Source organism: Aythya fuligula, chromosome 8 (assembly GCF_009819795.1).
Source record: "Aythya fuligula isolate bAytFul2 chromosome 8, bAytFul2.pri, whole genome shotgun sequence".
In the NCBI taxonomy this organism is placed as follows: domain Eukaryota; kingdom Metazoa; phylum Chordata; class Aves; order Anseriformes; family Anatidae; genus Aythya; species Aythya fuligula.
The window spans coordinates 26,668,369-26,694,288 of record NC_045566.1 but is presented as its reverse complement, the minus strand read 5'-3'; the positions used below and the strand labels follow the sequence as shown (position 1 = coordinate 26,694,288).

The 25,920-nt window shown below is 46.4% G+C and overlaps 1 protein-coding gene across 2 annotated transcripts in view; it reads right to left on the bottom strand.

The window, feature by feature from the left end:
- VAV3 (vav guanine nucleotide exchange factor 3) overlaps positions 1–24,622 on the bottom strand; it is a 162,577-nt gene extending 137,955 nt beyond the window's left edge. For both annotated transcript variants that reach the window (XM_032192464.1, XM_032192465.1), the window contains exon 1: positions 24,397–24,622. In XM_032192464.1, the coding sequence (XP_032048355.1) occupies positions 24,397–24,609 (213 nt within the window). In that variant the 5' untranslated portion in view covers positions 24,610–24,622. The remainder of the gene's footprint in view (positions 1–24,396) is intronic.
- Between the last annotated feature and the right edge of the window lie 1,298 nt (positions 24,623–25,920).

The following is a 25,920-nucleotide window of genomic DNA, read 5'->3' as shown; positions in this document are numbered from 1 at the left end:
GAAAGCAAATTACATGAAATAAAGTTTTCCTTTAAAAACAGTGGGCTAGGCAATGTTAAAGCACCTATGTTGCAAGTAAGAAATGAAATCCTTAGGTATGTTCTAACAGAAAAACCAAAGAAGATTCCAGTCCTCCTCCCACCCCCCCATTTTGTTTTGTATTCAATACTCACCAATTCATTAGGTGGCAAATTGCATTTATCATGTATCATATGTTAAACAGGCTTGACATAATTTTAATCTAATATTCAATAACCCCAAGACAACACAGCAGTTACATTGCATTTCTTGTAGGATCCAGAAACCACAGACTGCGCGTTTGTCAAATCTACCTGCACTTGGGATGGGACCACATCATCAATTACAGCGTGCCAAACGGTGCCTTCACCAGAACAGGCCTCCGGACAACACAGACCAACCTCTGCTAGTCCAAAGAAACCTCAGTGGGTTTAGCTGAGCATCTCATGATTCATGAGCCATCAATTAGCTCTTGCAAAACTGAAAATGAAAGGCTTATTTCTGAACTATTAAGCTAACCACAGCAGCTACCTGAATGCACCTCAGACTAGTAAAGCTATGTTCATATTATATGCACATATTTTTGAATAAAGCATATGAGAAAATAAAATATTTACAAATGTTATATAATGTTATATGCTACTTATATTTTCCAAAAGTCACTTAATTATACTGTTCAGAAAGCTTTCAGAAAATTTTCCAGAATGTTATATTGCAATCATCTACAGAAACAATTTTCTCAATGAAAACAAAGATTTTTATCACTGTGGTTATTGTATGAAGAAGTGCAAATTAGTAAAAGAAACCTCCAAATTAAAAAAAAAAAAGTGCACACACGTAAAACTGAGGAAGCTCTACAGAATACAACCCTTCACGCTGGCAATAAAAGGCAGCATCAGTCTGCAGTCTCTCACTTATATGTATAGTCCTCAGGATATTTGGATACCTACTACATTTTTGTGTTTCATTTTCAAACAAAAACATTATGCTTTGGTACACCACAGGGAGATCAAAGGCATGACGAGCAGTTCTCATACAGATGCAAGGAGAGCTAGACATCGCTCATCTCTGAAAGTCTCCTCCACAGGAAATGTTGTCTTTCAGTTCAAGAACTGGTGCCTCTTCAGTAGAAGGTAACTTAAAAACATACTTATAAAAAAAGTGGTTTTTTGTTTGTTTGTTTGTTTGTTTTAAAAAAGGGGTTCATTGCAAAGGGTTCATTGCTATGTTAGGACACCACAACCTAGGAATCTTAATATGTGGATTGCTAAACAAAATTATTGCAGTAGGATGGTTCAAGCCACAAGTCCCAAAACACGTACACCAGTGAAAAATAAAGCTTGTCTGTCTCTTCTTCAGGTGTAGCACAAGAGAAGAGTGCACACAGAGACGCACCATCAAAAATCACCATCCATAGGGATGGCCAGGACCCTGCAAACAGGTGGAAATGGGGGATAGCTCCAGCCAACCCCATCACCCCCTGCACAGAAATGGATGTTCATCTGGCAGCAAGGCTGGAGAAATATTGCCACGAGATATGTTTAATATGACAAGGGGGAAAAAATTCCTTTCCAAATGTGTGCAGATTATCAAGATATTTCTAAAGCACCCTGGGTGCGCCACCACACAGGTACTTACACTTCTACAAACGGGTGATGTTGTCATTGTCAGGGCTGCTGAGATGTTACCACTCCTTTGATAAGCCCTTGTGTTATTTAAGGCAACAGATCAGAGTTTTAGCGGCCTCTGGTCTGCTCTGCACTGCATTTAATTTTGCAAGAGGTATTAAGGTAATATGTATAGAACTGAAGAAACAAAGAACAAGTTTGCAAAAAAAATCTACCACCCAGAAAAAAAAAAGCAACAGATATGATTTATGTAATTGGTACTGTATTTGTAAGAACTTAAATTGGATAAGAGTGGGCAAACCAAATTATACTTAGTTCCACAGAAAAAGCATGCTGTTTGCTACTGTAACGCTTGCTACTCGACACAAAAAGCAGCATTTATTTCAGGCTTTCCAACACAGCGCATGGTTATGGGTGCTGACAGAAATGTATAGAAAGACTTTACAAAGGGAATTGAATAGAAATGACTTATTAGACACAAAAAGCACAGGCAGGACTATAGCTGCCCAGAGGGAAGACTGATTTCTCTAGCCAGTCCTCTAATGAAGTGAAACATGAAATGCAAAAGAAAAAAAATCAATTTCCTATTCCCTCTATTTCTATAGAGGTAGAGGTATTTCTCAGAAAATATGTTTTAGCAATGAAGTACTTCAATGGAAGTAAGATCTGTTGGTAGAGACCATATTCATACCCAGATGTACCTTTTGTACTAAAAGTATTCCTAAGGGAGTTCAGAGACCAATACAAAGAGCTCTGAAGATCAAATTCTGCCGTTAGACATTTATATGAAATTCCAACATAGCAACACCAGTCAGGCAAGTGAAAATCCAGGTCCAGAAACAACAAGTATTTAGAGCGGGCAGAATTCTAATCCACACTTACGACTTCTTTTTTTAATTGCTAAGAGTGAAAAACACAGAAATTCATCTTTATTTCTCCTTTTATTATAGGGCTTTTGCCATTAGCAAGGAAGCAAGCTTTCCTCATATTTGTACCTGTACCAACAGCCATTCATAGCATGCAGGACAAGCCAGGACCAAACACTAAGCACAGACCCAACAGGAGTCCGAGCACCTCAGACAGCCTGAAGAGGCGCTCGGCTACAAATGGCCAGGAATACAAAGCAGCCCACTGTTACTCTATGTCAGGGGGAAGGTGTTTTTTTTTCCTCTCCTTTTAAAAATAAGCTGGCAAACTAGATTCCACTGCTTCTTAAACAGGCACCATTACTCTTCCAGACATCCCACAGCTATCCCTCCATCACCACACTTTGCAGGCCTTGTGATGCCGCAGTCCCAGCTCTATGCAGGCTGCAGGAGGCTCCCCGTAACCGCCAGCACTGCGGACAGTCACTCAGCAGCAGCCCTGTAGGAGCTATGAAAGAAGTAAAAGCACAGGAAAAGAGGATTTTGGGGTAGCCAGTCGCCCTCTCAAACCACCTTACCACTCTTCCTTTGGGAAGAGCGGGGCCTGTCAATGAGAGAGGCTTCTGAACGCTTCCCCTCCAGCCCGTCAGCACTACGTGATGAACTGCATGGCTGCAGCTACTGGCCTGTGCCATTACAGCCACATCAGCCACGCAGCCCAAAAGGGCAACAGCTTGGGTAACAGCAACCATTAGTTACAAAAACAGCTGAGGAAAGGCCAGACATTCAAAGCAAGCATATAAAAGGGAAGTAATCAGGTGAGCAAATGTGGCCTCAGCTCCTGCACCTCAGAAGGAACAGTCTTTTCTTTTGGTTTTTGATTTGGTGCAATTCTAATGGTGCGTGCAAGAAAGCACATACAGGCTTGTGAAGATAGGAGACTTTTTTTTGTCAGTCCTTATTTATGGCCTTAGAGAAAGCAGAATTAAGCAAAAAGAGAAGGCAGCAGAAAAGCAGAGGAACAGACCAGACCCCTGCTGGAACACCTCCATGCCCTTCCCAGACCCCAGCGCTTAGCACAGAGCACAGGCTCCTCACCTTTCCTGCCCACTTTTGGGGATGCTGATGAGAAAAGATTAACTAGAAAGATCTCATTTTTATTTCCACCCTGTTGCAGAGAATATACACAGAAAGTAAAATTCTTTCAGCCGTATCCAATAAAGGAAGAAAATTGGGTACTTACAGCTAGATTTGATCTTTGATAGCAAAGGCTCTTTGCAAGCCAGGCTGGACAGTCTCCCAGCAGATGCCATCTGACAGACCCATCCCAAAAGCAGGGTTACCGAAACAGCTGCACGCTATACCTCTATTAAATGTCTTTTTTTTTTTTTTTTTTTAAACCATTGTCACCATCCGATGACTGGGTACTCAGACAAAGCAGTGGCCCGCTGTGATACTGGCAGAACTGCATGCTCAGGGTTAACAATTCATCACAGAAATCATTCCTGGCTCCTTCACGGATTTCAGCAGCCAAAGCAGATTAGATTAGTTCTGCTCTGCCAACAGGGGTAATTATCACTATATGCAGTAAAAATAGCTGTAAGGATTCTCAGTGAATGAAGTACGGACCCAATGATGAAGTCTTAATTCAGCATCTATTAATGTCTTCTCCTGAGCCAGCAAGAAGGAAAAGCAATATTAAAGTCACGAACAGAGGTTTAACATTTGTATTGTCTGTGTGCAACTTTTCTTGCACAGATCTTTTAGAGCTGAAGTCCTGCTGAGGCAGGTGATACACAGGGCCATAAGGAATGTGAAGACCATGTCAATGGGAGAGGATGAGTGCTCCTACTTTCAGTACGCTAATGAAAACTAAAAGGTCATCTCATGAGCTTCTTGGGTTTGAGTGCGACAAAACCACAAGTGAGTATTACTCTGACTCTTAGATAAAATATTAACTTGTAAATGACCTTTAAAAAAAAAAAAAAAGAAAGAAAAACAACAAACACAGGAAGAACACACAACTCACACCAAAGGAATTCAATTTTAAGTTCTGCATTTGGCCTCTTGATTTGCAAACCATCTCCATCGTTCAGATATTCGATATTTTTAAAGCTGTAAACAGGAGCAAACGAGCCAAGTGTTAAATACTCCTAACCTTCATCCTCCAGAAGGGACTGTTCAGAAATATTTTTATTTCTGTTACAAAGCAGACACGCTAATAAGGCTGCAGGAATCAGCACACTGAGTTCTGGAAGAGGCAGGCTCGTTAGCAGCATCTCAGCTGCTTACAGCCTGTGCGTTAGCTGCTCACACAGCCACTTAAGGCAGGAATCATTTTCTGGGTTGCAGAACATGCAGGACTGGTGCCACGACGTAACGGTGAAGAATTTTGCTTAGAGTTGTGCTTTGCAGAGAACAGCAGGCATTCCTTAATTCGGAGAGGATGCTTCAGTGTGAAATCCTACAGGCAGAGCAGCTAGGGAGATCTGTAGAGTTGCTCGTTACTGGATGCAGGCTTTCTTTGAAGGCCTACACAACACGCAGGATGCTGTATGAACTATAAAACATATTAAATTCCTTTGAACCACTGCTAACACAGTATGAATATTAATAGCATGTTCTTTATTTGCCCAGTTAATGTAGTAATTAAATATTCATGGCAAAGCTCTCCTTAAAATTCCTAACTGACTACTATTCAATTGTGTCTATTGCATTTTGGCTTGAGTATGGAGGATTTTTTTTTTTTTTAATGTACATTTGCTCTTCTCTGTGCTTCAAAGAAGGAAAATGGAAATTGAAACTTGAAAAAGCTGAGGAAGCACAAAGGATGCTGAGCTTTTGTTCGTACTGATATGGGGTGAAGGGAGGTCAGGAAAAAAAAAAAATCAGGACTTGTACTCCTGACTCTCTCCTCAGCTATGCTGGCACTACAGCACCGATTGAAAGCAAGGCCAAAGAAGCATTTAAATTATCTGTGCTTTTTAAATCAAGCTCTCCTACAAGCCATGAAATTGGCAACTTCTAGTAAACGGTCACGGAATCCCATTCAGCCAACAGTTTCCACGTCCCACCATGTACACTGGAACAGGCATCACCAGGCTGGGGGAAGAAAGAAGCCTTTTCTTTTGCCCGTTGCAAGGTGAGGAATATAACAGAGCTTGGGGAAAGCACACAGTCACTAAGCAGAGAGCAATTTGTTGAGCATAGAGCCCTACATACAGGAATTCCCCAAGTAATCAGTGTAATTAGCGAGAGGCAGGGGTGGGAGCTCAGGACAGCATCCTGTTGCAAAGAACAGTTTTGGGGGAGCCCTTTGCGCCCTGCTAGCAAGACTTAACAAGTCTATCCCGCAGTATCTTGTCAAAAAGAGCAGTAATTAGAATACTGTATTAAGTATGCAAAGCACACCAGTTAGCTAGGGGCTTTCTGTGCTCAGTTACCTTTCCAAGTGACTAGCCCTATCCGTCTAATGTCCTGAAGCTGCATCCCTAAGATGTCTTCCTCTAAGTATCTCGGTGTTATATGAACAAATCCAAAAGGCAGGAATACAAAGGAAACACGGAACTGTCCTGAGAAGAACAGGAATAGGAGAAAAACAGCAGCAAGGAAATGAAGAGAGTACCACAGGAAAAGGAACAGGAAAGGAAGAGCCACACTGAAAACAAAGGTTAAAAAAGAAATCAAAACAGACTGAAAAAAAAAAAAAAAAAGAGTGAAGTGGTTGGTTGTTCCCACTGTATAAGAGATTTGACTCTAATAATTAAACCACGGGAGAAAAAAATAAATAAAAGCCTAACATAAGGGAACAGCATGTTAACTTTTTGGTGTTAAAATGCTTCAGGCAAACCTATTTATAAAACTGCCATTGTCAGTGAGATAGCGGTCACTGTGCTGGGAATTTTATTTCAAACCGTGCCATGGAAAACACTTCTGGTGGAGGCAGAACTGCAAAGGGCGCTTACTTTCTGCTAAGATGCCTTTTTTTGGGTTCTAACATGAGGTTTCTGATCATTCACTTTTCAGCTTAGTTGAAGAAACATATGTCACCTACAGCCTACCTGATATGGGAAAACTGCAAAACAGATGGAACATCTCAAACAAATTGCCACCAATGTTTTCATGACTTAAAAAAAAAAATAAAAAAAAATATCCACACAACCCATGAAAAAGCTTACAGCTCAGTATGAAGTACAGATCTTCACACTGAGGGTAAAGAGAGCCCCCAACACATTTCATACTGCTGGCCTGGCACACTGAGATACTGTTTCCGTCGCATCTTCATATCTTTTATTCATGACTGTTTTGTTTTTACAAGTCTCTGGCATTAGTATAACAACACAAGAAGAGGTTTTTTGCCTCTATTTGTGGAAGGGAAATTAATTTGGGGTGTGAGAAGCCCTGAGAAGGTGTGGCAAAAGATTTTCATATAGAAGTCCCCACCCAGAATTCACAAAGAAGATCTACACTTAACTTCAGCTTCATTACAGAAAAATAATCCCTTTACCTATCTATGCCTTTCCACACTCCTAAGAATCATCCTCGTTCAACTCAACTCATCATCTGAATTGGGTCTACTTTTAGGGATTAAGTTGTGGCCCCCTGTCCTGGACATGCCTACAAGGCCAGACCTGGGTCTCAGCCACCAAAATTCCTTTGGAAAGGCTCAAGGTATAGGTGTTTTTTTTTTGTTTGTTTGTTTTTTTTAAGTAATTTTTAAAATTAGCATGTACTTGCTTGTGCTCTCTTAAGTACTGTTTCCAAACTTTATACATGACAGATTCAACATTTATTTTGAAAGGTCTCAAACTGTCAATACTGAATCGGTCACGGAAATTTGACCCAACTGAACAACCTTCCCTAAATTAGAGCGCATCTATTTGAGGTGAACCTAATCCAAAGAACTCCTACCCTCTTCCATTTCTTACTGGCGGATCCCATAAGCTCATATTCTATGATTTTCAATACAGAACAACATTCTCACTGTCAATCATGTTAAGGCATGAGATTTGTGAAATACGGTGTTTTCTTGAATTGCCTGAGTACGCTTTTCCAAGCTCTTGTGGAAACGGGATCAACTCCTAGCCAGACCTTAAAGGTGTAGTACAGCTCTCTACAAATGCCCCAAAACGAGCATGGCTGTCCTCTATTTTAGGAATCCACTGCTCTATTTTTGCTAGTGTGGCATTTCAGGTCTGCAGTCTATTACTGCTCTCTGTAGCAAGGACAGGCTTTTCTGACATACTCAGGGAGCACTTCACGGACTGCCAGCCCCGTAAGTGGAACAGCTACGTCCAGAAGCCCAAACCACAAACCCATGGGAATAGGCATCTCTGAAAAACAAATTCCAGCAGTGAACTTCCAGGATTGGAGGTGAAAACTCTGTGTTCACTGAGTAAACTGACTGCATTTGTACACCTGTGTGATGTTCTCTGGAGCTTTAACATATTGACCATTGTACTTAGCAGGCTGAGTGGTTCTGATCCTTCTGCAATCTCTATTACCTCGTGCATTGCAGTTGAGCATTTCCCAGTAGCAATGCGTTATCTATTAAAAGCAAATCCAGTCTGCTTTCCTATTCCCAGATTCACACACGCTTTTCAAGTAGAGCAATGGGTACCAGATGCATCCAATCTTCCCACTCTCTAGTGAGATGAGAAGACTGCAGAAAGGAGGCCTTCATTCATCAAACGCTCCAGCTGTGGTTCTGCCCCCAGCAGGGACACTGAGCATCACTGTGCCGTACCAGTGCCTCAACACCCAGCCTTGAACCAAGACGGGAACCAAGCTCAAGCCTGCGTTTACTTGCAGCCTGCCCTGCCATTTCCCCAGCAAGTGGAGGTGCAGGACTGTCCGTCCCCTCTCGTTAGGGGTTGCCACATCCCAACAGCTCAAGCAAATGCAGAACTTGCTGCCAGGGTCAGCGTACACCTGAGGAGGCTGAATTGATCGCACCAGGAAAGCGGGAAGCCTGAGGCAGTAAGACTCTACATCGAACGTCTTGAGATATCACAGACAGGTAAAGTGGTTTTAAAAGCAGAAATACTGCACACCAATTCCTCTTCTTCATCAACACGACTGCAGCACACCCTGCGCGCAGCCCATGTGGTTAACCAGCACACTCTGCCTCCCAGAACACGTTCTCAGGCAGGCCTTGTCACCCCAGGGCCTTCATGGCCTGCACTAACTACAGAAACGCAGATATTTAAGTAAATTACATATTTATTTCAACCTACGCTGAGGAAAAATGTATAATACCATCTATTCCATAAATAATTACAGCGATCTAAAACTCTGATACTTTATCTTAAAACACCACAGAAAGTCTTCGAGAGGACAGAAGGCATTTGGGCGATTTCTGACTTATTCGATCTGATCATTTATAGTACTGCATTACCTCCGACAAGCATTAAGAGACACTTGCAGTGTTAATGACAGAGCTTTTCCGAAATACTTAAAAGCCATTACATAGACCACACAACCCGAAGTCTAAAAAGGAAAGATCCAGCAGACCACACATTCTACCTCCGTTTGCTGAAGAAGCATCTCCCAGTGCTTGTTTTGAACTTGCTACCTACTGCTTCCACCGGATCCCCCCTTCCATACTGGAAGGGACAACAAACAGTTTTCTCTTTCCTCCCTCAGACATCCATCATGATCTCCTCTTACCTTGATACTTCTCAAAGCTGAAGAAAAACCTTCCTTCTCTATTGAGCTGTTCCTCACCAGAAAGCATTTCATACCTTCAAAACCCCTGCTGCCCTTCTCCACCCCGCTCCCGTGGAGTTATGCCCTTGTTAAAGCAGGAGGCCACAACTGCACAACACAGGCACGCTGCGGGTTAAGCAGGAGACTGCAGTGGCATAATGGGCCATGATGCATAATAGCATAATGAATGTTTTGGGCACAAAACAAGCTGCTACAAATGCATTTTGCAAAAACCCTGGGGTGCTACATCCTCCACAGATGTCTACCAAAACAGATTATTGCTCTGAAGAATCAGGTCCAGATGATCACAAGATACCAAGCGAGACAAAACAGTGGTTTGGTCCACAGCTGCAGTTCTTGTGATATTGACATAAACAGGACACAAACACATTCATAGTTCTCTGCTTCCAGAAAACGAGAGAAGTCAATTAAAATATGACGTTAACAGTGTAGAAACTAATGCATTTATACCCGTGTTCTTCATGTGGAGTCACTCTCAAATCCAGCCAGTGTTACGTAAACTGTGCTCTGCTTCTTCAGTGACACGCGAACCTCTTAATTCAGGAATTCCAAGTGAAATATAATTTTTATATATGTATATATATATATATATATATATACACATACATATATATATATATATATAAAGTAGTTATCATGCGAGAACTGATAAAGTTTAGATCAAATTCTACCATTGGCAACATTCAATCACAAAATCAGCTTAAAATATGCTGACCCCTTACGAACCAGCAGCAGGTTTCCTTCCTTCAGTATGCTGGTAAGCAGCGAGAGGTAAACCTGGCATAAGATGCTTCAGCCAAGTCCTGGCAGAGGTCTCTGCTGTCCAACAGGCTGCCTCCGCTTAACTTACCCCAGCTGCCTGCCAAAGTGAAAGGCATCACTGAAGCAGCCCAAACTTGTGTGGGAGATGTATCGATCACGTAAACACCTACTTCACTACGATGAATTAGCAACTGTGATAATCTCAGCAGCAGCAAACGGGTGAATGGTCATGGAAATTCAACCGTCACTTCCGTATGCGGCCCATCTGATCTCAGGGCTGAACCACGCTGGCAGCAGCCTTTGAAACCCACTGATGAACAGCCCACGGCTTCTTCAAAGGATGGCAGTCCAGCATCTCTAAGTAAAACAGCCACAAGCGTGGAGTCACGACGAAGGATATTTATGAAAACAAAAAATTTGAAATCAAAATTCGAGGGCGCAAAATGGTGTCAGATCACCTAAAACAATGAAAGGGTACACAGGGCAAATATAGCAAAATCCCTGCAGCAGAGTACACTCTAGGGTTACCTGCGCTGTCACCCCGAGCCCTTTGCTACACCACAGCAGGAGTTTAAGTGGAGCACATCAGTGGCAGCGAGCAGCCTGCTTTACCTGCCCCTGCTCCATGCCAAATGTGACCGTAATAGTAACTCCTTGTAGGCCCAGGCAGCCTGCAGTGACAGCCTTCACTCCTGCCACACAGCCATCTCAGGAGAACTACAGAGTACTCCACCCAAACCCTAATCCCAGTTATAGATGTACAGCACACTTTGAGTTCTGCCGCAGTACTTGCAGGGTCACGGGATGGTGAACTGTGCTAAGGATCACCCCAAAGCAATTTGCAGAACCCATCCCAGCCTCCAAGCTACTGACTTCCCGCTGAATGGCTCCCGGTCGCTGCAGGTGTCCTGGTGACCTCCCAAAAAGCAAGTTCCTGAGACATCCTCAGGAACACCTGCAGTAGGTATTCTCCATCCCCGAATGAAGGCCTGCATAAACGCTTGCCATTAGTTTCCTGCCTATATTTTTCTCCCTCCAATTTACAAAGAATACACAGATGGGTGCTGGAAGCCTTCTCGCTCAGAGGGGAGCTGAGAAGTGCTACTGTAGGAAATCGCTTTGCAGCGTGCTGCTGCTCTGAGGAACCTGGCGAAGGGGCTGAACCCTGCCTACTGCACTCAGTTAATTAAGCCTATTAAAATCATAAGGCACTTATATGGATAGAACAAATCCACTTACTATTTTAGCAGCAACATATGCTTGGAGGATACAGAAATCAACTTTTTTTTTTTTTTAACCAGAAGCATCCCCATCATCCTGAACTTAATAACATCAATAAAATTAAGTTTAAAAAGCACACTAAAATCAGAGCAGACACTGCATATTTGCACAGAACCACACAAAAACCAACAATCACTCTTGTCATGGCTAAAAAAATGTTTGCATGAGTCGTAATCTGTAACTAGTTTTGGCACTGATGCATACAAAAAGGAAAACACAGCAACATATTGTAGAGTCAGTGAAAGCATTTGCCTGCCTGCAAGCTGTAGGCAGTTTTGTGTGTTTTTTTCTTTAGCTATTACACAAAAGAACACATTCAAATCCAATACAAGCAGCTGCTGTAACATACTTTCAGACCTCTGAACAGCACCACTTCACTAAATGCCTACCAGAACATCACTTAAACACAAGTGATTCCTTCGGATGTTTGCTTTTTATCTAACACTAAAAACAAGCATTGGAGCCAAGCTATAACAATGTCCAGAAAGCCTAAGCTTGCAACTGATTGTTTGGTGTTGTTCTATTCTACAGACTAGTCAGCAAAATAGAAGAAAAAGTAAATAAAATACAGCACGGTCCTGGACCAGCTCCTGTCCTCTGAAAGGCACGATAGGTTGGTGAGCCAACCAAGCAGGTGGAGATTAGAAAGAATGCCAAAATCAATGCATTGGTAGTTTGGAACTGGGAATTTATAACAAGGACAGATTTTCCTCTGCCTCTGTATGGAGATAGTTCTCAGCACAGGGGAGAGAGTAAGAGTTATTTTCAGACCTGTGGACATGATAAAACTGCAAGGCCAATTCTCCCCTCTGAAGCCAGATAAGCAGGGCAGCAGCGAGGAGTCCTTGTAGCAACAAACCTGTCTGTTCGGTGAAGAAAACAGTGTGAACAAGGAGACAGAAAAGTGATTTAGTAACATCGTTTCGAATGAATCAGGAGTGAGGCTATGTGAAACACGGGCAGTGAAGAGGCGAGACAATTAGAACAGACCCTTGCAGCTAGTTCTGTGGCTGTATCATAGTTTTTATTGAAATCCCAATTGTGGTGTGTGTGTTTTTTCAGAAACTAGCCTTTCTCCATTTGTAACAGTTACGTGCTACTCCTGAACATCTGTTTAAGAAAGAGCACATCAGCTCTCTTTTTATTATTTTTTTTAAGAAGGCAAAAATAGGGTAGGGACCTGAAGTATATAGCTTAGTTATTGAACATTTATACCACTCATTCATTTCTAAGTGAAGCCATAGGGGCAGCCACGTGGGTATTTTCTACACCAAGGACTGGAAACTCACAAGGCTGTGACTCAGTGCTGTGCCACACACAACTGACCGTGCTGACTGATCTCCGAACGTGACTCACGGGTCTACCAGAACCCAGCTCGAGATGCACACCCCAGGCTTAGCGGCTCCGTCACAAGCCGCAGCATCTCAGTACGTCTCCGCGACAAGCTCTCCCGCAGGCTCTAAAAACCTTTGCAGCTCAAGGAAACAAGTTCACCTCACATGCTGAACCCCAGTCAAGTTACACGCTGCCAGCAATGAGCTAACTGAATTTACTCTAAGTCCATTCTCTGTAATTCACCAGGAAAGTTATTCTAAGGATAACAGGGGGCTTACAAAGTGTCCATGCAGTTCTTATCCACCCATCCATTTTCAGCAGCATTACCACAGCTAGGACATGCAACTTCTCACACTTTTTTTTTTTTTTTTAAACCAAAAACACAAGTTAAAACAACAATTGGATTGTAGGGGTAATATTTATGAGCCTATGTAAGCAATAATACAGTAAATGTAACACTAGATGATTGCACTTCTTTTTTGTGAATCACAAGACCTATGTAGCAGGAAATAGTTTTAAACCTATTAAAGACTTGGAGAAACATTCAAAGCACGTTTATAGGGAGATCAATTAGCATGACTGCTACTTGAGAGCAGAGCTATGAAAGTGAGTAGTTGAGGGCAATCCAAGCTCTAGAGTAGAGAGCAAGTCTTACATCTTCTGATTCAAATGATGTTCCCTGTTAACACCTGTATGCCTTGCCACTGCGGCCGATTTCTGATTTCTTTTTGACTCTTGCAGAGAACCAGTAAACAAATGCATCGTCCTACCTCCAGTTCTGTTTCACCAAGTCAGGTTACTGCCCAGTCTGCCTGCTGGGCAGACCTACCATGTATCTGGTAATGATGCACCTCTACAGCGCATCTGCAGTCACTCGAGTTCTTCAGTTTACTTCTGCCTACGAACATAAGCAACCTTGAAATCCACGTTATTTCACAAAAGGCTCAGGCACAGGCCGAGGTGCAGCGTTACTTCCCAAAGCACAGAAACACCTTCATGAATTCATAGCCCACTCCTAACACGTCTGTAGACAGGAAAAAGGGTATTCGACAGAAAACCCGAGAAAACCCCACAGAAGCAGCATCAGGAATTCAGTGGAACAGGTCAAAGTGTAGATGACACGCGCGATAGCATCCCCCCAAGACAAGGCAATTAGCATCATCGCTGCCTTTATGCACAGGCGGAAACTTATGAGACTAAACACATCGGTAAGTGACTACAGAGACACGATAATGGCTGGGAACTAACAGGATTAAATTAAAGAGTACTTCAATTTTTAAAGGAACTTCCCCAGTTAAAAATCACTACTACAAAAGCTTCGAACCTGAAGAAACAAACGGAGGTCAGAATATAGCTTCTAAGTGATCTCCAATGAAGTTATTTTTAACTTTCCATCTAACCTGATTTCTCCGTTTACTGATTTACAGTTACCATTAGTCATCGAGGTAATCCCTCAGGGACACCACCCTGTTGGAAATCCTTTGACAGCTCAGAAAGTCCTCAGCCAGAGGGAGGCCAATTAAAGTTCTCAAACTATTTTCTATTGTTTATTTTTCCAAGTAGTGCTCCCAGCTCCAACCTGGGAAGCAGAACTAAAATTGTCACCTCTACCAGCACCTGAAGAGTGAGTAGAGCTTACTGGGAAAGGAAAAGAAACCCTGGAGATGGATGCCCAACACGAGAGCTGCACGATAAGCATGCCGGCCAGCAGGACTGGCAATTTCTGCCTTGCAAGCAACACAGAAAATCAATCTGAAAAAAGAAAAGTGGTTAAAAATAACCATCGTTCCCAGCCCCAACTGCTCCCTCAGGACACAAACCCAGAAAAAAAAAAAGACCCAAGCACTGCCGCAGTGGCACAAACCTCCCGAGCGTGGTGGGACGGCAGGAGCCACGTGGTGCTGCCTTCAGAAGGAGCAGCTCCCAGCAGCAGTGCCCGATTCACCTTGCAGACTCCCAGCCCCAGCTTCCATCCTCATCACCCCCCACTGGAGCGCTCTGCCCCATCGTCCAGAGCAAGTGGGAAGAACAAAGCAATTTTGGGGATGCACTGATGTGGTGGAGCCTCTGGCTGCAACGGGAAGGAAGCAGCAATGTTGAAAATAGCTCTCCTTTTACCAGTTATCACCATTTATGAAAACTAATTGCTGAAAAGTCGTTGCAAACAGCCTAACATGGGACTTCTGTTCAAGTGTGGCCTGGTGTTGGTGTGTTGGACACCCCGCCTGTGCTCACAGAGGAGCTCGGCTCCGCCACGAGCCCTCCCAGCCGGCAGCCACGCGGGAAGCGGCATCCGGAGGGGACGCAGGAAACAGGTTTTGGAGGATCTGCGAGGAGATGAGGCCAGCAGGACAACAGGGCAGGGAAACCAGCTGAAAGGAAGAAAAAGCATCAGGAAAGAAGCTAAAGAGGAAACAGATGCACCGGAGAGACGAGAAAACACCCAGGCGGGTGGGGGCAAGGCAAATGAAGGAGGTGAAGGCACCAGCCCAGCACAAGGGCGGAGGGAGCAGAACAGGCTGCAGGACTGAGATGACTCAAAGCGAGGGAGAAGCAGAGACAAGAGGAAAGGAAAAATCCCCCCCCTAAAGCAACCAGACCTGTCGGAGCAATGCCTCTTAGTAATCACAGAGCAGCCAGGGCACCCGGTTCCAATAAGTGAGATCAAGCCGCCTGAGTCAACGGAGAAAAACGTGAAAAGCAAGGCAAATTGAGGAGAGGTTATCACTAGCAGAGCTGACAGGGAAATGAAATATCCTACAGTAATCCCAACACTTCAAAATCTGCTGCTATTTCAGATCAAGATGAAAGGCATGTTCAAGTGCAAACTTCAACGTGACTTCACTGAAACACTGAATTTTAAGGTCAAACTCTAATGATACTCAGCGTGAAACAGGAAAAACTGAGTACTGCATTTCTTTTCCAAATAGCTTAGAGAACATCTCTCAGGGATGACATTCCTGCAAAACCTTCTGAGGTTTAATTTTCTTGCAGAACTGCTCCACTACGGGTTTCACAGACAACATGAAACGAAACCACGACTCCTCGCTAGAATTAAGATGATGCATCACCCAGGAGCTGGATTTCCAAACAAAAATTTTTGGGAACAATTCCCCAGGCCTGAACTCCCACAGCACAGAAATGGCAACCGAGGTCTGAGATGGAAAGACCAAGACCTTAACTACCGGCAGCCACCATCAGTGGGTGTGCAAGAAAAACCCTACCACACACCAGCTGTGCCCTAAAGGGGAACATTTCACCCTTCGGTCACCGCTAACCCCAGGCCACACGATTTCATGGCCATCATTACGCTGCTGATAGAAAAAGGCCCTACTCCTCCCAGCCCATGCCTATCAAGGGGTGCTAAGGGAGAACAGTACAAAACGCACTCCTCGTTTCAGTTGTGTGATGGTTTGTTTGTTTTGTTTTTAGCAGCTATTTTCTTATATTTCTCTCATTCGGAGAAGGCAAACAACTTACCATTTCTTTAAAAAAATCCAGGAATCCTATGCCATTGTAATTGGGAATCCCACACAGAACTGCAAGAGCGCTTTTTTTATTCCTTAATAAATATTTCTAACACTAGGCAGCAAGTCATGTTCCATTTACTATTGCTAAAGCTTTGTGCCCTTGAAACAACATGATGCACTATGGGGCTTATGAGCTACAGAAGCCTAAATTCTCAGAGAAGCAGCCATAGATCATATAAATTAACCAGATTTCCCAGGGGTCTGCGAAGCTGCTCAATTACGGCTCGGCAGGGCCGGATCCGAGGCTTTCTCCAGGCTGCTGCTCTGGGTGATGCCTGGCACAGGAGCACGGCTCGGCTGCTCCTGCCTCTGCCCGTGCCCTCTCCCCTTACGTCTGCTCAGGTCCTCATTGAAGGCTTTCATCTCTGCCAATCAACTTAGGAGGCTCTTCTGCAGGAAGGGGAACCTACAGGACTGATACAAGCGCAGAGGCATTACAGCAGGATTACTGGAGCCGCTTCTGTAATGCTTTGGTGAATCCTGCAGCCTGTAGGTGCCAGCACGCCGTAAGGCAGAGCCCTTCTCACCAGCAGTACCACCCAAAGACGCTGCAGGGAAGAAGTGTGGAGTCAAACCTCAGCTTTCACAAAGGCTGCCACCTGCTCAGAGTACTTCATGGTGAAGTCTTGTGGCCTCGGCACAGCCCACAGGAAACACGCCACCGTAGGCAGTGCCGCCGGGCACAGCAGCAACGCGACTGAGCACAGGCCCTGAATAACGTGCTCATGGCTGCCTGCAGCAACTGACATCAGTTCACATCTTTCTGGTGGACACAAAGCACAGCAGGTCATAAAGGGGACCAGACAGTGCTCAAAAATGGCTCAGGTGAGCCCCATTCAGGGCTCCCAGCTTCCGTAACATCTCCTGACATCTACACAGCTGTCAGCCCACCTGATATCTGAACGTAGCCTCTACTTCTTAAAATGCCCTAGGAACACCATGGAACAGCCAGCCCTGTGAGGACATCCATCCCCAGCAAGCTCCCTGGGCAAGGCCCAGCACTGTAACTTCATGCCAAGCTTCCCTAAACCTGGGAGTGACCCACAACAAGCAAGACAAGAGGAGAAATAGGTGGGAAATCAAAGCTCAACAGGATTGTTCAAAAAAAACTTTTTTAAATAAGCAATTGCCAGTTCAGAAGTACACTATGCAACCTGAAATACCACCTCACTCTGTCCAGAGGGTAAACCACTAAAAGAAAGTGAAACTTAAATGTTCCCTCACTCAACTGGGTGCAATTTAGCAAAACCAACACTGCTCTCCAAAATGCAGAACTTAAGCCTCAAAGAAGCACCAAGCGGTTTTCAAAATAGCTGCCTAAATACAAATCAGGTTCTCAAAGGCTGCAGGAAATTCTTCTTCAGCCAAGCAGACAGCAACTGACCGGGTGCCCAAAGGCAGCAGCGTGCAGGGGCACTTCCCAGCCTGTCTGCTGGCCCGAGAGCTGAAGGAGCTGCAGGCAGCAGCTTCAATGTTCCCACTGGTGTTCTCTGCTTCCCCCTTGTTCTCCCAGATGAAGGCATTCAAAGCTTGAGCTAATTCCTACAGATCTGAGTAGGATGCTCAGCGCTCACCCCGAGTTACAGCTCACAGTAGGGCTACGTCACCACTGCACCTCCACCCAGAGAGGCCTGAAGTCTGCCAGGCACATCCGTGCAGCAGCGCTGTGCTCCTCTACCTGCTTGAACCACCCCACACCACAGTCAGAGGCACTCACACCCTGAGGAATTCAGGGGGAAAAGCAACACGGCCATCCTTCACTGATACAAGGCACCACCGCCACGGGAAGCAGTAGCTGGGGGGATTCACTGCCAATCCCTGGAGTATTTAAGTGTAATTTACTTCTAGACTAAGCAAACAGAAGAAACTGACAGCGTCCTCACAGCCTGTGCGTTATTACTGTATTAATTTAGAGCGTGGGCAGTGTTTTAGCACCAGGTTTCCTACCTGACAGCGAAGCCAGGCTGCTCCAACAGCCAAAGGTTGCCAGGGCCAAGCTCTAACGACTGCTGTAGCTGGCTGTAAGGCTGCTTCTCGCCTCGAAGTGATGTGAATGTGAAAGCCACCAGTGGCACACGGTGCCCTACACACAGATTACTCCATGCATGGCCTTGCAGAACTGAAATGGATGAATAAATGTGATCGTATCAAGGATTAAATGGCACATCTAAGGATTTTGGCAATACAAGTCAACTTATCCTGTTAAGCTTCATCAGTTAAAAACACGCCTTAAAAACACTTCATTTTGGTTGTGGAGCTGGGTTTTTGTTTTGTTTTTCAGATAACACCTTATTATAGCACCTACCTCAAATACGCATTTTGTTTGTTTCTGCAAGACACCAAACCATGTTCCCTCTATCACCTGAAATATCTTTCAAGTGATCTTTAGAGAAGATAAAAGTAGCAGAAAAATAGGTAATGGCAGACTAACCAAATCCCTACTAACCAAATATAAAACAAAATTCTGATTAGAAGTAGCAGTAACTTCCAGGTCTGAAATCCCTGTGTCATAAAACAAGGCAGCTGAATGTCACTTTCCCAATTCCATTAGTTCATACTTGCAGGTCTGCAAGCGTTTTAAATGAGTGGCTCTCATACAAATTGTGATGATAGTGCTCTATTACACAATTTGTGACTAAGGCTTCATGTTCTAAAAACACAGAGAATCAAATATCCTGTTAATAATCCTTCTGTGTTTCATGTCACCAACACATTCACTGCTGTCATTTAATACAGGATGAAAGAAAGGGTCATTCCCTTCCATTTGCCTGCAGTGCATGTTCTCACCTGATACTGAACCGGAGTCGGCAGCATTCACTGAGCTTTGAGGGAACATCTTTCTCAGAAACATAAAAATTCAGAACATTACGATAAAGATAACAGTTTAGATTACACTTCATATATTGCAAGCCGTTACAAACAGCTGGTATTTTACAATGCCTGAAGTCTTAAACTTGTCAAAGACAAGTAAGAGGAAAGGAAAGGTAGCTCCAGAGGACGCTGAGTAAACTGGAAAGCACAAAAAAATACTAGACATTTTGCCAAAGTATACATCAATTCATACTTTTCCTTGTGAAACAATTTCTGAAGTGCTGAAATAACACAGTATAGGGTAATGGGAAACACTATTGTGGAATATCATGGAATAATATGGAAGTACTACGATGCTGCTTTGGAGCAATAGGAAGGGAAATTTAAGAAAAAAAATCAAAGGTTTTTGGTGCAGGGGGGAAGTGTTGGTTGTGTTTTGTTTAAAGAACTACAAACTTAGCATTGGGAGGAGCCAGTTCAAAAACTGACCCCTTGCGGAGTATCAGGCAATAAATACACTTCAAGGTAAGCCTGCCAGTGACCGAACAAACCAGCACATCTTCCTCTGCACTCAGAGGTCCCCACGCAACGCAGGGCACGAGCCAGGACCTCCCTGCCTGCGTGCGGCCACGAGCCCCCTGTCCCTGCACACAGGAGCTGTATTTAACGAGGCAGAAAACTTAAATCCTATCTTCAGTCCTCTCTCAACATCCCAACACGTCCCACAGGCTGATGCCCCTTCAGATCCACCTCCCAGCTTTTCCTGACCCTTCTCTCCAGTGCATACTAGTTTCTTCTGATTTTTTTCCCCCTACTTCTTACAGGCCCCTTCCCTCTCCTCTTTCTGTCTCTGACACATCCCTTCCCACTGCCACAGGCACCCCACCTTTGTCGCACAAGGGAATAACCTGGCTTCTCCCCGACAGAGCAGCACCCCACAGACACTGAGTCGTTACCTGCTGATAACCAACACCCTGGCATCTCCAAGGAACCAGTACTAACATCGTTCCTGTGAACGCACTGCACAGCTCCCAGCCCACCACAGCTTTGTGCAGGAGGTGACATTTCAGGCAACTCTTGGCGAGATGCATATTCTGCATGTAATACCTCTTCGATAAATATAGCATGCGAAATAAGCTTTACAACACAAATATAGCACAACTGCAGTCTTCCCTTCCCCCCGCAACCAAAACTAATCAACCTGAACCAAGAAATACTGTGGCAGTTCTCCAATGTTATTTTCTCCATCTCAAGGTAAGCAGAACCACCTACAAAACTGGGTCACTCGCTTGCTGTCAGTCGCTTTTCTTAGCACGAAGCAGAGGTTGTGTTAAGGTTTTGCTTTGAGGAGGTATTTGTTTAAAATAGCTTATTTCCCAAGTCCAACCTGCAGAAGACACACGTGTGTATCATGTGTGTAACATACATCCCCCACGGATAACAGCTCTCCTTCAGATGAATCACTGACATAAGGTCAACTGTTAGAGGCATTACGTGGGCTGAGGTACCAGCAAGGAAGCGAACAGATTGAAAAGGTTGAAAAGTTCAAAAAATGAAACCAATTGCACTGAACATTCAGCTTTAAATAGCTCCAAGGTGTTTATTTTGTTTTACTCACACTCTTATTACGCCTATAAAAACGGAACCAGCTCAAGCCCAAGAGGTTTGGCAGTTTCAGAACAACTCCCAAACCGGTGGCACAGAGTCAAGAGATGCTTCCAGTTTGCTCCTCCGCACGTGGTAAGCGACGTTTGATACCCGACACTTGACATGCTCTCCTATGCCAACATTTGGAATAAAAAGCAAGTGGCTTTTTCTCGATGCTCAGATGCCACCCAAAAACATCACACGGATACAACGATCGCGAACTTCCCTGCGCCACACGGTCACACCAAATAACTCCCTAAAATTAGAAGACATTTGAACTTGTAATACAAACCGAGGGATGTTCTGTTTATTTTTATTAGAATAATAGGAAATAGTTATTTTTAATATTTAACCTATGTCAACATCTCCTTTAGCGAACTCCCTTGCCAGTATTGCACTAAGTGCAGTTTTCCTGTTGAGCAATCTCTCATAAGCTAACTAAATGCCTTGCAAAAACCATTTCAAAACGAGTTTACAAAGTATTAAAGATAGTAGATAAGCATTGAACAGATGACATCTTCTGCAAATCCACTGTAATCCGCTGATTTAGGTTTTAAATTTCTGTTGATAAATTATTCAAGTTCTTGTATGATCAAGATGAAACATTAGGATTAGTGCTCTCTGTTATGGATCACTTCTATTTTTGCTGTTTTCCCCAGCCCACGTTACCCACGAAGAGGCATCTGGGCACAGTGACCGGCGGCAGTGAACAGCTCTATCCTCGTCTCACCACCACCCAGCACTCGTGCGGGGCTTCGACACGCAGCAGCTCACATCTCAGCAACCTGTTTCAACCCTCTTCACATGGTAAAGAGCATGCCTGCAGTAAGACGGCTTTCACAATGCCACTACCAGCTCTCAGGTCTCAGTCAGACTCCCCTGTAACTGGTTTCCAAGCCCAGGAGACACTCTGTGATCTGTCTTCAGAATTCCCTTCGCTGACTGTGCGCACACTGGGTGGAAATGACAACTCGTGGCGCTACAGCCCTTCAGAGGTCAGGCAGTGAAGTGCTCTGCAGCCCTGACACAAGAGCTCTTGCCAGAGGCCACACACTGCTGTTCTTCGCAGTCGTGGTGAAAAACCTGGACAAGAAAGTCCCTGAAGGCAGCAGCTCCCATTCCCACACACAGCCCACGTGGCATTTTTCACACACGACCTCGCACTGTGCCACGGCAGCGTCTCAGGCAGAAGGCAGTGCTCAGCTGGAGACCCAGCGCTGGGAGATTCATGAGCACAGCAACAACCCTGCTGTCCTTCACGAAGGCAAGGGTCAGGCTTTCGCATCTGGGGCTTGCTTTCTGCACAACTGACTCCATCAGCTTTGTTCTTCAGAGGACAACTTGCAGGAACCGAACGTACTGTCACAAGCACAGAAACGCAGGCAGCAACAGCCAACATCCAAATAGCACACGAATCCCTTGTTTTGCCATCTAGAAGCACAGACACTCCTGTCACCCAGGCATCATCTCCAGGCAGGCAGAGGGGCTGAATCCACGGCTTTCAGGTGCATCCAACAGCCCACCCCTGAGGACAGCTGTGACAAAGTGCATGGCTGGTGGTGGCACCAAGACATGCAGTTCCTGTGTTGGCCAGCCCGTAAAGCAGACCGTACCCACTGCCTTTAGGTCAGGCATGAGTCTGTGCAGCAATACTGGGCACCACGAGTCTGTTTCTGCCCCTGCCCCGAGCACTGACAGCAGCTGAGCAGGGCTCCTGGTCCAGCGCACGAGGCCCCCCTGGCGAGAAGCAGCCTCTGCAGAAGTGACAGCAAGCACAACCCCTCCACACTCCTGGTGTAGCTTTTAATGCGTTACCAGGATGTACAGGGCAGCACGGATGAGCATTACAGACATCTGATCTGCCACATTCACTCCGGAACAAAATAAACGTGTAACGAAATGGAGGAGACTCGGCTCTCCCGGCAGAGCTGGCGCCTGCTCCCCGGCCTGCCCGGGGCAGCACCGCGCCGTCCTGTCCTTCAGTGCTGGCGGCCTCAGAACCAGCCCCCGAGCCACCAAAACTTGGTTCACAGGGACAGGCCTGATAACCAGCAGCAGCAGCACAAGCTGAGGCACACATCAGGCAGCCCACCTGCCACCAGACCCATTCGTGGAGCTCTCATCCACCTCTCATTCTCTGGGTTTATTGCCCAAGGACTGCTGCAAGAACCCCCTGACCGTTCGAAGGCTGCGCAGCACAAACAGCGTCGGATCATGACAGAGGGGAGCCACAGCTCAATTTTAGAAGACAGCAAGGAAGGGCCACGCGAGGCTCAAACAGCTCAGCTAGGCAGCACAGACACAGCAGCACATTGGAGCAGGCTACCCAAACAGGGGCTGGGACCACCGGCATCCCAATGCCACGTCTGCCCTGGCACCCCATGCCCATAAATCACTGCCTCACAAGCAGTGGAGCATCACCTAGTGTTTCTACGTGCCCCTGAGACCCTACAATACACCATACACGTCAGTCTATTGGCAGGTGTTATTCTGACAAAAGTCACTAAGGCTCAGCTCTGCGCACCCCAACTAGCTCAAGACTAATCATCTGAAAGCCTCTGAGAGTCAGAGTAAGTTATTGCTAAGCTGCCTTCACAGTCTCAGCAGCAAACTAGAAGCAGCCTGCCGAATTTCGCCTTACTGCATTTTTAATGACAATATCTGAAATCCTCACAGAACGATCCTTTCCAGCAAGAAGTACCTCCTCCAAGAGACTTCCATTAAACCCCCCAGAACCTCACAAAGACCAACAAACCTCAATCTCACAGAAGATGAAGGTAACAGGAGGGTAGGTTTAGCCACTACAGGTTTCGACCCAGCAACAGCTCCCTGTTTGCAAGGGTGGAAGCAGCACAGGGCAGAAACGCACCCCACTGAGAGCAGCCGGCAGCACCGCAGGTTCCTCGGGCACTCAGCGGGCAAGGCAGCAGTGGTTGGGGCTGGGAAGTGTCAGTGTCCACGCTGGGCACATACAGAGCCCAAGTTCGAGCTCATAAATCATCCAAGATCTCCAACTACAAGCTCAGAGAAGTAGATATGAACCTTAACAATTCTCAACCTGCTCCAATCAAGGAAGACAAAACATTTTGATACTCAGAAGCAGCCCGGCACAGCTTTTATTCATCAAAAATAAAATTAAGTGATGTTGGCCCAGGCAAGGAGCATTAAGCTCTAACTGCAGTGGATTCAATCAGCTATCCAAATAACGCTGGGTAATACCGTGAGGCCACCTTTTGTCCCTTAGGAACAGGGCAGGAAGCCACCTCCAAGAGTTCATATGGAAATTATAGCTCTGCAAGCTCAGGTGAAGAAGGGTCACTTCGGCAGCAGCCTCACCATAACAGAGACACAACCCAAGGCTCTGGCACCGTTCAGCGAGCGCTGGTTCCCTCCCGGGGCTGGAGCAGCTCACGGCATGTGAGAACTCCCCAGATTCACCCCCTGCACACCCAGCGCCCTGCTCGGGTACCAGCCCCGTGTGCCCAAGCCCAGCAGCTCCCCGTGGGGCCGGGATGCCCGTCCTGACACCCAGACCCAGCACCGCTGCTGCCTCACCGAGGCTCCCCGGGGGCTCTCCGTGCGCCCAAAGCCAGGGCAGGGCCCCCCGGCTCGGATCCGCTCCGCCGGTGCCGGGGAGGCCCCGAGGCCGCCCCCGCGGTGCCGCAGCCCCGAGCCCCGTCCCCGCCGCCCCCAGCGCGCACAGCCCGGGGCCAGCCCCCAGGGATCGGGGGGGGACAGGAAGCGGGGATGCTCCCCCCACACCCAAAAAAAAACCCTCCCCGGCCGCACCTGGGACATCTGCGGGCGCAGGTTGATCTCCTTGAGGTTGATGGAGTGGCCGCGCAGGTTGTTGAGCAGCTGGCAGAGCAGCACGCCGTCGCGCAGCGTCTGCGCCAGGTCGAAGACCTGCGCCGTGTCCCAGGTCACCCGGTGGTTGGGCGGCAGCACCTTGCAGCTGATCAGCCACTGCCCGCACTGCTTCCACGGCTCCATCCCGGCCATGCTGCGGCCGCTCCGCGGCCACCCCGCCGCTGCCGGCCCGCTGCCGGCCCGCTGCCGCCGCCCCGCTCCGCCCCGGTGCCGCCCCCGCCGGGCGGAGCCCACCCGGCCCCGGTCCCCGCCGCCCCCACGGGCTGCGGGAGGCGCTGGGGCAGCGCCGGGGCTCGGCCGCGGCCGGGAGCGGCCCCGAACGGGGTCAGGTCCCCCCCACAGCCCCGGGGGAAAAGGCAGCGCTGCCCCCCGCCAGCAGCGCCGGGGGCGGCTTCTGCGAAAGGAGCCTGTCAGCAGGATACAAAGCACCTTCCCTTTTCTGTTAAAAAGGCTGTTTTTCGTAACCAGAAACACTTGAAGTGTTATTAACGTGCCGCTCTGAGGGAAAAAACAATCCAGTATGAGAACACCTTCCGACAGCACGACACAGCCGTGATTATCCACAGCTATCCCTCATTTTCGTGTTTCCTCCCTGAAGAGCCCGACAGCGCTTTCTGAGAAAACTAACCCCACAAAAAGCTCTTAATTTCTCCAAGAATTAATACACAATTTCTGGGAATGGATTTCACAAGCTGAGGCCTAACAGCCCAACCACATGTTTCCAGTGTTTTAAAACGCTGCTTCACCATTCCTGCGAGCGACAGCCCTGTCCTTCAGGCGTTTCCATCAGGACCCTGGCTTGTGTCAGGAATAGCAGGGCCAGGGAGGGGATCAGCCCCCTGTACTCGGCTCTGGGGAGGCTGCACCTCCAGTACTTTTTTCAGCTTTGGGCCCCTCACTACAAGAATCAAGGCCCTGGAGTATGTCCAGAGGAGGGCTACGAAGCTGGGGAAGGTTCTGGAACACAAATCCTGTGAGAGGTGGCTGAGGGAACTGGGGGTGTTTCGTCTGGAGAAGAGGAGGCTCAGGGGAGGCCTCATTGCTCTCTGCAACTGCCTGAGAGGAAGCTGTGGGAGCTGGGGGTCGGCCTCATCTCACAAGTCACTAGCGACAGGACTAGAGGGAATGGCCTCAAGTTGCACCAGGGGAGGTTCAGGTTGGAAATGAGGAGGCATTTCTTCTCAGAAAGAGCAGTCAGGCATTGGGACGGGTTGCCCAGGGAGATGGTGGTGTCACTGTCCCTGGGGGTGTTCAAGGAAAGGTTAGAGGTAGTATTTAGGGACATGCTTTTTAGGGACAGTGGTGGTAGGGTGATGGTTGGACCAGATGGTCTTGGAGGTCTTTTCTGACCTTAATGATCCTGTGGTTTTCCCCAGTAGAACATGCTGTAAACCCAGGATCAGGCATGGAGGTCTGCCCACCACGCTATAGGCACCCCCAGAA